The sequence below is a fragment of the Carlito syrichta genome, unplaced genomic scaffold (assembly GCF_000164805.1).
Source record: "Carlito syrichta isolate Samal-C Ts95f unplaced genomic scaffold, Tarsius_syrichta-2.0.1 Scaffold315198, whole genome shotgun sequence".
NCBI lineage: Eukaryota > Metazoa > Chordata > Mammalia > Primates > Tarsiidae > Carlito > Carlito syrichta.
Window position 1 is genome coordinate 12,438 of NW_007259294.1, and position 9,780 is coordinate 22,217.

General features: G+C 49.8%; 1 protein-coding gene across 1 annotated transcript in view; it reads left to right on the plus strand.

The window, feature by feature from the left end:
* NTN1 (netrin 1) overlaps nt 1-9,780 on the plus strand; it is a 206,007-nt gene that overhangs the window by 659 nt on the left and 195,568 nt on the right. The window contains exons 3-4 of the mRNA XM_021706141.1: nt 423-606; nt 875-1,189. Of these exons, the coding sequence (XP_021561816.1) occupies nt 423-606; nt 875-1,189 (499 nt within the window). The remainder of the gene's footprint in view (nt 1-422; nt 607-874; nt 1,190-9,780) is intronic.

Here is a 9,780-nt window from a genome sequence, read left to right on the forward strand (position 1 = left end):
AGCCTGCTCCGGGCGGCGACCCCGGCTCCGCGCCTTCCTGCCCTCCGCGGCCCCTTGCAGCCCGCTCGCCCAGCGGTCGCGCCCGGTCACGCCGGCAGGTCGCGCTCGGCGGCTGGCCGAGCCGCCCCGGCCCCGGCCCCGGCCCCGCCGCGCCCGCGCCGCGGGCCACCCCGCCCGGCCCCCTCGGCGCCGCGCCCCTCGCCTTCCCCATCTCCAGCCGCTCGCTACTTTCACACCTCCCAGTGCCCCGGCCCCGGCGCCTGATTCAGTGCTTAGTAATTAATTTGGCGTTTCAGAATGGTCAGCGGGCTGGATAATGGGCGCATTCATCCCCCGCGCTAATCTGAACAGAGGTGGGAAGAAAGGCTTTCACAGACAGAAAATGCCATTCGCGGAGCGCTCAAAGGGGCTGTCACTCCCAGAATAAATCGCCGCTGCGCCCGCCGGCTCCTCTGGCCATTTCCATACAGTCCCGGCCCGCGCCGCGGACCTGCCGGCCCGGCCTCCGCGCCCGGGAATCACTCACTCGAGTGCCTTCGACGGGAAAGTCGGGCGAGAGCGGGACCCAGGCGGGGGCCGAGGGAAACCGAGAAACGGGGGCTCGGGGTAAGGCCGCAGGGGACAAAGAGATGGATTAGAAAATCAAACGCGCAACTAGGAGGAGGCGCAGCTAATTCAAGGCGCGGACTTTGGAGCTGGGGCTCCGGGAGCGTCCGTCCCAAACCCCGGCGGTTAGCCCAGACCGTCCGCGGCGAACCCGAGGTGACACAGCGGCTTCTGGGCCCCCCGGATGGTGAATGGGATGCAATGCACAAGCGTAGATAGTAAGGACAGGGCCCGACCCGCACCAGACTTTTCATTCCGGGTTCCTTAGATGGCAGCTCCTTCGCCCTCAGGGCCTGGGAGATGACACGGTGTCTTCTGCGTCCCCCTGCTCGCCATTCCTGTCTGAACCCTAGGGTCCGCCTGGGGGCATCTGTTGAGCGGGTGACGGCGGTTTTATCCTCTGATCCCTTCTCGACCCGGCGTCGCCCCGAGTGTTGGGCACCGACGGCCTATAGGGTCTTGGGGCCTGTCCGTGGTGGCGCACCCAGCCCGCTGGCGGAGCGGGATCCTGCGCTCCGGCCGCAGCCCGAACCCCACGGATTGCGCCGCGGCAGCGCCCCCAGCCGGGCCCTGGAGCCTCCCGGTGGGCAGGGCTGGCTTGACTCTTGTCAGACTGAACTCCTGGCCCTTGATTTTCCTGCCGCGGGGGCTCACCGTGCGTCTACCTCACAGGGCAGACTTGGGCGTGGGCCCTTCCACCCCGTGAAAGGGAAGAGAAAGCTGTGGCTCCATGGCCAAGCCTTGGCTCGGCTGAGAGGCAGGAATGGCAAGGGAGCGCAGCTGGGAAAAAGGGGTATTTCTGGAATGGCCAGCTGGGTGTCACAGGTGTTTAGGGGAGACGGAATCCCACGTTGCAGCCTCTGAGTGGAGTCACTCCCTCCGAGTCTCAGTTTCCTTATTTGCAAAACGAGAATAAAATGAGATCACACTAGCCGGGCGTGGCGTGGTGGCGCACACTGGTAGTTCCAGCTACTTGGAAGGCTGTGGCGGAAGGACCGCCTGAGCCCAGCAGGTCGAGGCTGCGGTAGCTGTGAGTGTGCCACTGCACTCCAGTCTGGGCGACAGAGAGAGACTCCAACCCCCCCCCAAAAAAAAGAAAGAAGGAAAGAAAGAAATGAGATCACATTTGGCCCCAAGTGCAGGGTCCCCTAGTAAAAGGAGCCCACTCACACTCCCAGGCACCAATCCTGTCACTGTGGCATCTCTCCAAGTCTTCACCAACACCTGCCCTTGAATGCCTCCACCCATTCCTTGCAGCTTCTGGGTTCTGGTCTCCAACTCTCCTAAGAACTGGAAGCAGCCTTTCAAAGATTCTAGAGCCATTATATAGGTGGTGATGCTGAGACCTAATGTGACTTGCTGTTGTCACCCAGCTAATCAGAGCTACTTGCGCTCAAGTGGACTTCCTGGCAGAGAGTGAATCTAAGACTCTGGGCATCAGATGCTCCCCCCATCCCTTCCCCCAGCTTCCCTAGATTGGTGGAGAGGCCCAGAAGCTTTCATTTTTTAAAAGCGCCGCCAAAGCGTGTCAATGGGGTGGAATAGGGACCACATTTAGGGGAATGCAGCCTACATTGGGCTCTTTTCCTGCAACCCCTGCTCTCCCAGGGCTGTGAGTCTCACTTGCTCTCCGTGGGTCCCATTTGACCTGCAGAACAGTCTTTCCTGTGTCCTTCCTGGACTGGAAGTGGGTGAGGTCTGTTTCTAGAAGACACCACAGGATCCCCCAGGATGTGCAGCCGATGAGGGAGCAGCAGTGGGTGAACTGTGCACTTGGTGGGTTGAGAAGAAGCCTAAGTACCCTACAGGCTGACTGGATGGTGAGCCCCCAAACCCCAGGGCCTCCTCCTACCAACATGCTTTCACAGCTGTACCTAACACTGTGTACCACAGGCCCCACACAGTTCAAATGTGCCCAGAGGCCCCCATCAGCAAGGCAAACCTGCCCACACCAGGGACAGAGCAGCCAGCCATAGGGGACTCATGCCAGCAATAACCAGGTGTGGGCCAGAATACCCAGCACCTGTCCCTCCAGCACGTTAGGGCTCAGAGGAGAGAAGGTGTCAAGTCGGGGGTCGGGGGAAGGCCTGGAAGAGTGGGAGAAAGCAAGAAAGCGGGTAGGGGGAGGAGAAGCTGTTAGGCACAGAGAAGGGGCCAGGGGAGGGGACGAGTCCCTATTTATGTAAGCCATTTGTAGCTGTGGATTGTAAAACTGGGCAGGATTCTCTGGAGTAATTCATAGTGTTTGGACAAGACAAACATTGTTCTGCTTTAAACAAACCTCCAGAAAGGTCAGCTTGGTTCATCCTTTTGCTGCGAGTTGCTGAGACTATCCAGATGATGAGAAAATCAGATCTTTGCTGAGGGGCCCCAGGCAGGAGGCCATGGTCTCCTGAGCCCTTTGGATGCTGGGTGAGGACACCCAGTGCAGCGAGGGGCCTTGGTTCAGATGAAAAGGCCCGTTTCCCACTCCAGAGCCAGGAGATGCAAGATATGTGCCTATCCCAGATCATGAGATTTTGGTGATGCTGAGTATCATCTGAGCTCTAGGGCAAGGCCAATGTGACCTGTGACATGAGTCTTCTTTATGTGGGTGGAAAATTAATGAGAAACAAAGACTCATGGATACAGAACAGAATTAGACCCGCTAACCTCAAGGTCCCTAGCTGGGCCCTTCTCTGTTCATGGAGCAAATATTTTTTGAGTGGCTGTAAAGTGTCAAGCTCTGTGCCAGGTTCTAGGGATATAGTAGTGGGCAAGAAAGATGTTGCACTCACTCTTGGAGTCTACAGTCTGAGTTATCCTCCCATTCCTGTTTCCCCTAAGAAGAGAAGCTGCTCGCAATTTCACTTCCAGCTTCTCCTCACCTCCATTGCCCCACCAAGTCCCTTGGCCAAAACCCAACATACAATTCTCTGAACCAAGCCTGACAGTGAGTAAAGTGCTCAAGAAGCATTTGCTGCCATGATGGCTGTGATTATGAGACTTCATTCTTAAGGGATTTACCTGACCCTGAGCTAAAGCAGATACTTTTTATTAACACGCTCATTGTCTAATTATTAATGATGTATTAATATTTTATTATTGCTGCTCATTAATACTAAACCTGGTATTTCTGTAGTGCCAGCTATCACTGTCCTGCACATGATCTCCAGATGCCCAGACACTTTGCTATCTTCTCGAGAGGGTGGTATCCTTCTGGTAACCTTGGCGATGGTGGTAGCACTTAATTAGCTGACTCTACACAACTTTATAAAAATCGTTTGCTCCTTGCCTTAGTCCATCTGTCCATTACAACACTTCAGGGTCTTTTGCATATGATTTCTTTTTAACTCAATACTCTTGATATCCATGAAAGGGAGAAAAGAAGAAGGGAGAAAGGAAAGGAGGGAGGACGGGAAGGAGGGAGAAAGGGAGGGAGGGAGGGAGAAAGGACAATTACTATCCACATTTTTCATAAGAGGAAGTTGATGCCTAGAGAGAGATGAAGTGACTTGCCTAACGTCACTGAGATGTCAAGGCAGGAGACTGTATCTGACGACAGTACAATCCAGATAGTCCTCTTGGGCCTCTTGGGGAGACCCATTAAACCAAGTACTTGGCCAGAGGCTAAGAAGTGGCTCCTTAGGCTAGCTCATGTCCACCCCACTGTGTGTGTCATTTCTAGCATCCTTCTGGGGGCAGGCATGGTGGTGTACCTGCCTGACATCAGCATCCATGGGTGAGAGAGATGTCCCCTCCTTCCCCCCAAATCCTAGTTTCCCTTGATGTCTTATTATGGACGACTGATTCATGCACTTACTCAATCTGTTTGGAATCAATGATCCATGTCTGTTTTTATCCTTGATGCTAAATCCCTCTAAATTTTCTTTCTGCATGACATATAAACCAATAATACCTCATTTAACTGACATTTAGGGAAAATAAGCTCTTCTGCATAATTGATTTTTACAATAATTTTTACAATAATTAAGCTAACTTACTCCTTGTCTTAGTCCATTTGTGTTGCTATAACGGAATACCTGAAACTGGGTAGTTTATAAAGAAAATAAGTTTATTTGGCTCACGGTTCTGCAGGCTGTACAAGAAGCATGGCACAGCATCTGCTTCTGGTGAGGTTTCAGGCTGCTTCCACTTATGGTGGAAGGGGAAAGGGAGCCCCTGTGTATAGAGATCACATTGTGTGAGAGGAAGCAAGAGAGAGGAGAGAGGGAAGGGTGGTGCCAATCTCGCAGGAACTGATGGAGAGAAAACTCACTCACTCCCTGCCCCCCAACAGGGAGGGCATTAATCTATTCATGAGGGATCTGCTCCATGATTCAAACACCTCCCATTATGCCCACCGCCATCACTCGGGATCAGATTTCTTTTTTTTTTTTTTCTTTTTGATTTGGAGTCTGACTGGAGGGGATCAGATTTTAACATGAGACTTAGTGGGATCAAACATCCAAACTATAGCACTCCTTTAAGCATAGAAACTTTGTATGTAATCATATTTCATGAAAAACACTTTTCCATCAAAATCATGATTTTTTTCCCACCTAAGTTAGGGGAATTGAATATAGCAAGTGTTCCCTAGGTATGGTTGAATGAGTGACCCACAACCCATTTTGATGACTCACAGCCATCTTTGGAAACATCAGCTCCTGGGCAATTTGTTCAACACCCCTGACCTCAGTTTCCTCCCTTGTAACCTGGGGAGCACTGGACTGAATGCTCTCTACTGGCTGCTTCTGTTCTTCTCTAACTCTGCTGGGCTCTTATACAGTAATGCCCTTGGGAATTCTTGGTGGTGGCAGACCTATCCCACATCCCTGGGATAGATTTTTTTTTTTTTAGTTGGAGTCTCACTCTGTCACCCAGACTGAAGTGCGGTGGCATGCTTACGCTCATAACCACCCCAGTGTTGACCTGCTGGGCTCTGGCTATCCTTCTGCGTCAGCCCTCCAAGTAACCAGAACTACAGGCGCATGCTACCACACCTGGCTAATTTTTTTTTTATTTATTGTAGAGATGAGGTCTCACAAGTTGCCCAGGCTGGTCTCAAACCCGCGGGGTCAGGCAATCCACTCACCTCGGCTTCCCAATGTGCTGGGATTATAAGCTAAGCCACTGAGCCCAGCCTATAGATTCTACTATCAGCTGTCACTTCTCAACATATTGGTGTTCAGCAGTCACCATTTCCCCAGGGATCCCAATCCGTGGTCCTCTGGTCCCCTGGAAGAACAGAAAATGCCTAATCTCAGTTTATAAACACTTGTAAGTGAATAACTCCTGGTGCCCTTATGGACTGAAGTCCCTCAATATCATGGCTTCTGTTCTCTCAAATGCCCAGGAAACTACTCACTTATTTCTGGACTGTGCTCCAAATCATAAAGTGGGCTGCAACCCTGGACTCTAGGAAAGGGGGTTACAATACCTTGCAACAAACAGCAAGACTTGGCAAGCTTTGGCTGAAGGCTCTAAACTCAGCATTGTGGAGCAATAAATAACAGTGAGATGTGGTCATTGCTTATCAGAAGAAAACCCAAATGGAGACTTCAGGACTGTTTCAAGGCCAGGGTGTCAGTGGCCCCTCTTTTTGTTCCTTTCATTCACCCAAGATGGCCTTTTAAGATTTGAATAAGACTCTCTGAATTCTGGCATTTCTCAAATTTGCTGGTGTATTCGTTTCCTAGGGCTGCTGTGACAAATTCCCACAAACTTGGTGGCTTAAGACAACAGAAATTGATTCTCTTGCAGTTTTGGAGGCTAGAAGTCTGAAATCGGTAACATTGGGTTGCAGCCTAGGGCTGTGCTTCCTTCAGAGGCTCTGGGCAGAATCTGTTTCCTGCTTCCTCCAGCTTCTGGTGGTTGGTGGTATTCCTTGGCCTGTGGTTGTATCACTCTAATCTCTGCCTCTGTCTTCACATGGCCTTCTCCTCTTCTGTCTTGTCAGATTGCCCTCTACCTGTCTCTTGTATAGGCACTTGTGATTGCCTGTAGTGTCCACCCAATAATCCACAATGATCTCCTCATCTCAAAACCCTTAACCTAATTACACCCACAAAGACCTTTTTATGCTCATAAACAGTAACGTTCACTGGTTCCAGGGATTAAGATGTGGATATCTTTTGGGGGTCATTTTCTAGCCTACCACCACCACCTTCAATTGTCTGTAATTCTGTGGTTTTTAATTGATTAATTTGTAGTACATTCCTATTTTATGCCAAGCTGTCTATTAAACATTGGAGATACAAAGGGAAAAGACACAGTTCCTCTCTCAAGAAGCTCATGTATTAGTCAGAGACAATATGATATTTAGAGCCATGGGGAAAGCAAGTAACCAGGCCTTTAAGGTACTCAAGATGGATCTTGATGAGTTCAAATTCCTTATCAAAGTCTGCAAGGCCCTGCCTGACTAGCTCCCACCTCCCTCCCTGACCTCACCTCTATCGCTCCCCATCTCACTCACCAAGCCCACACCAATCTGGCCTTACACAAGACAGGCTCTGCTTCAGGACCTTCACATGCTGGTCCCTCTGCCTGAATATATCCCCCTCTCCAAACCATAGCCCCACAGCTCCTTCCTCACTGCTTTCACTCTGCTCTACTGTATCCTTCTTAGGGAGCCCCTCTCCAAGTACCTTGTTTCAAATCCACCTCCCCTCCTGGCACCTCCTGTTCACTCACTGTGCTTTGTTTGTGTTCCTAACACACCACAGTGGAGTAACTGTTGCCCGAGCCATCTCCACCTCCCTAGCCATTTTGAAATGTGATGACTAGAATGGTCCAGAAGATCCTAAATGTCTCCTGTTTTAGTTCTAATTCTCTTCCTGAGAATGTATTTCACCTTTTATTTTATTTTGCCTAGTAGCACATTTTGCTAAATTTCAAATCAGAAGGCTCTTCTAAGATAAATTTATAAATGTGAGGGGCCCTTTTTTAGTTGTCATAATGACTGGTGTGTGTGTGTGTGTGTGTGTGTGTGTGTGTGTGTGTGTGTGTGTTGGGGAGGGTGTTACCTAGTGGCATTTAGTGCACAGGGATCAAGAATGCTAAATGTCCTGTGGTAAGCAGGGCTTTTCTGCCCAGGGAAGAATTTTTGCCCCAAATGCCAATAGCACCTCTGTGAAGAAACACTCGAGAGAAAACATTTTGCATTTGAGTCTTAAAATAATACTTTTTTCAATCTTAACTGATAACCTTTCAGTCTATAAGAGTATTTCTAATGATTTCTCCCCCAACCCATCACCTGCTAAGGCTGGCCCATTCTCACAAGCTCTGGAGATATTCCAGTTCATCTTCTTCCTCTTGTCATCATTCCAGTGTCATCTCTAAACCTTGAGGTTTCCCTCCTTCAGATTCTGTGTGAATGTTACAGGAACGGAGCCCCAACTCTGGCTCAGAGGCCCCCCACTATTTTCTCCACCCTGAGAAGCGTCCTTTTATCTGCACCCTTTGTCTTCTTCCTTAAGGCCAGTCTTCCATCCATGACAAAGCTTCCCCCCACGGTGACCCATTTTCTTTATTTTAATAGCGTATGGGGTGGGACCTTGTCAAATGCTTTTTGCAAATGAAAATAAATTACATCTGCTGGTTCCCCTTATCCGCAGGCATTTTCACCCCTTCAAAGAGCCCTGGTAGATTAAAGGATTTGGCGGATTTGGGGTTTGTATGGGTTTCTATGCCCAACTCCTAAGTCCTCAGCCAAGAAGCCTGCAGAAGGGAAGGCTCGAGCTGGAGATGCAGATAAACAACTGAGGAACCAGATCTCTCCAGGAGCCCTCCCATGACACAGGGCTGTTACCCATGTTCTCAAGCCTTTTCCAGTACAGTCACATCACTTCTGAAATCCTGTCCAGGGACCTGGGATCCCTTGAGCAGTCCTCCAGGTGACCCATTAGGTGAGCTGAGCTCTAGGCATCTTGAAATAAAGGATGCCCTTGATTCTTCTAGGGTGAGAGATGTGGTAGACAGATCTGAGGATCATGATTATAAAAAAAAACCCAAACCCCGAAACTTGCCATACATTGAGCATCTACTCTCTGCCAGCTGCTTTCCTTTCAGATGCATTTTTCTAAATCATCAAAGTAAGCCTGTTTTACTTGTGAAAAAACTGATGCTCAGATGGATAAAACAACTTGCTCAAAGTTATATCATAAGTAACTGGCAAACTGAAATCAAGGCTTGCCTAAATCAAATTCTTTCCATTTTGAAAGGAAATGCAATTAATCCAGGTCATTGCTGACCCTCCTGGAGAGGCCAGATGCTTCTGGTCACCTCAGTCTATGTTGGGAGTCTTGGAAACCGAATCATCTAGAGTGTGTCTTCTTAACGACACCAGAGGTGCTCAGAAGCACAGTTCATTCAGGCCACAGCTCATATTCCTGGTAGACCTGAAGCACATCCCTCCTTTCAGGAATGACTGAGACCCAGCCAAGCCCATTTTGCCCATAGGTGCTAAAAGTTCCAAACTCTTGGCCCAGGCCATCTAAGTTCACACTTCTGCTCCTCTTTCAACCAGTGATGCACCCTTCAGCAAATTACTTCTCTGTGTCTCAGTATCCTTCTCGGTAAAATGGAGATAATGATATATCTACCTCACTAGGTTGTTCTGAAGATTATGAGTTGACAATTGCTAAAGTGCTTAGAAGATGCTCAGCACTTTTTTAAGCACTCTGTACGTGCTTGATTTAAAAAGTAAAAACCCTTGGTCACACCTGAGACGAAGGTTCCCCTGGTCATCTAATTTCTCCAAAGCCCTTATTCTTTTCCTCCTTCCTCACAAACCATTAGCCTGTGCCATCTGGTGCCACCCATCCCTAGAGTATCCCCTCCCCTGTATTCTCACCCTGCTTACTGACTGCTCCTCCCACCCTCATGCTCACCCCAGTCACACTGCAGCACTCCAGTGGGGCCGTTCTCCCAAACCACACATACCCAACACCCAGAAGCAGGGGATTATTGTCCCCCTTATTCCTAATGCTCCTTCTGTCTTCATTAAAATAACAACAAAACAAAAACAAAACCCCTGTTTCTCTCAGGCTGGAACCATGAGGCTATTCCACCTTCTCCACCCCATCCTTAGAATTGCCTCCCTAGCCAGGCTCGGTGGCTCAGCCTGTAATCCCGTGCTTTTGGGAGGCTGAGGTGAGTGGATTGCCTGAGCCCGCAGGTTTGAGACCTGCCTGG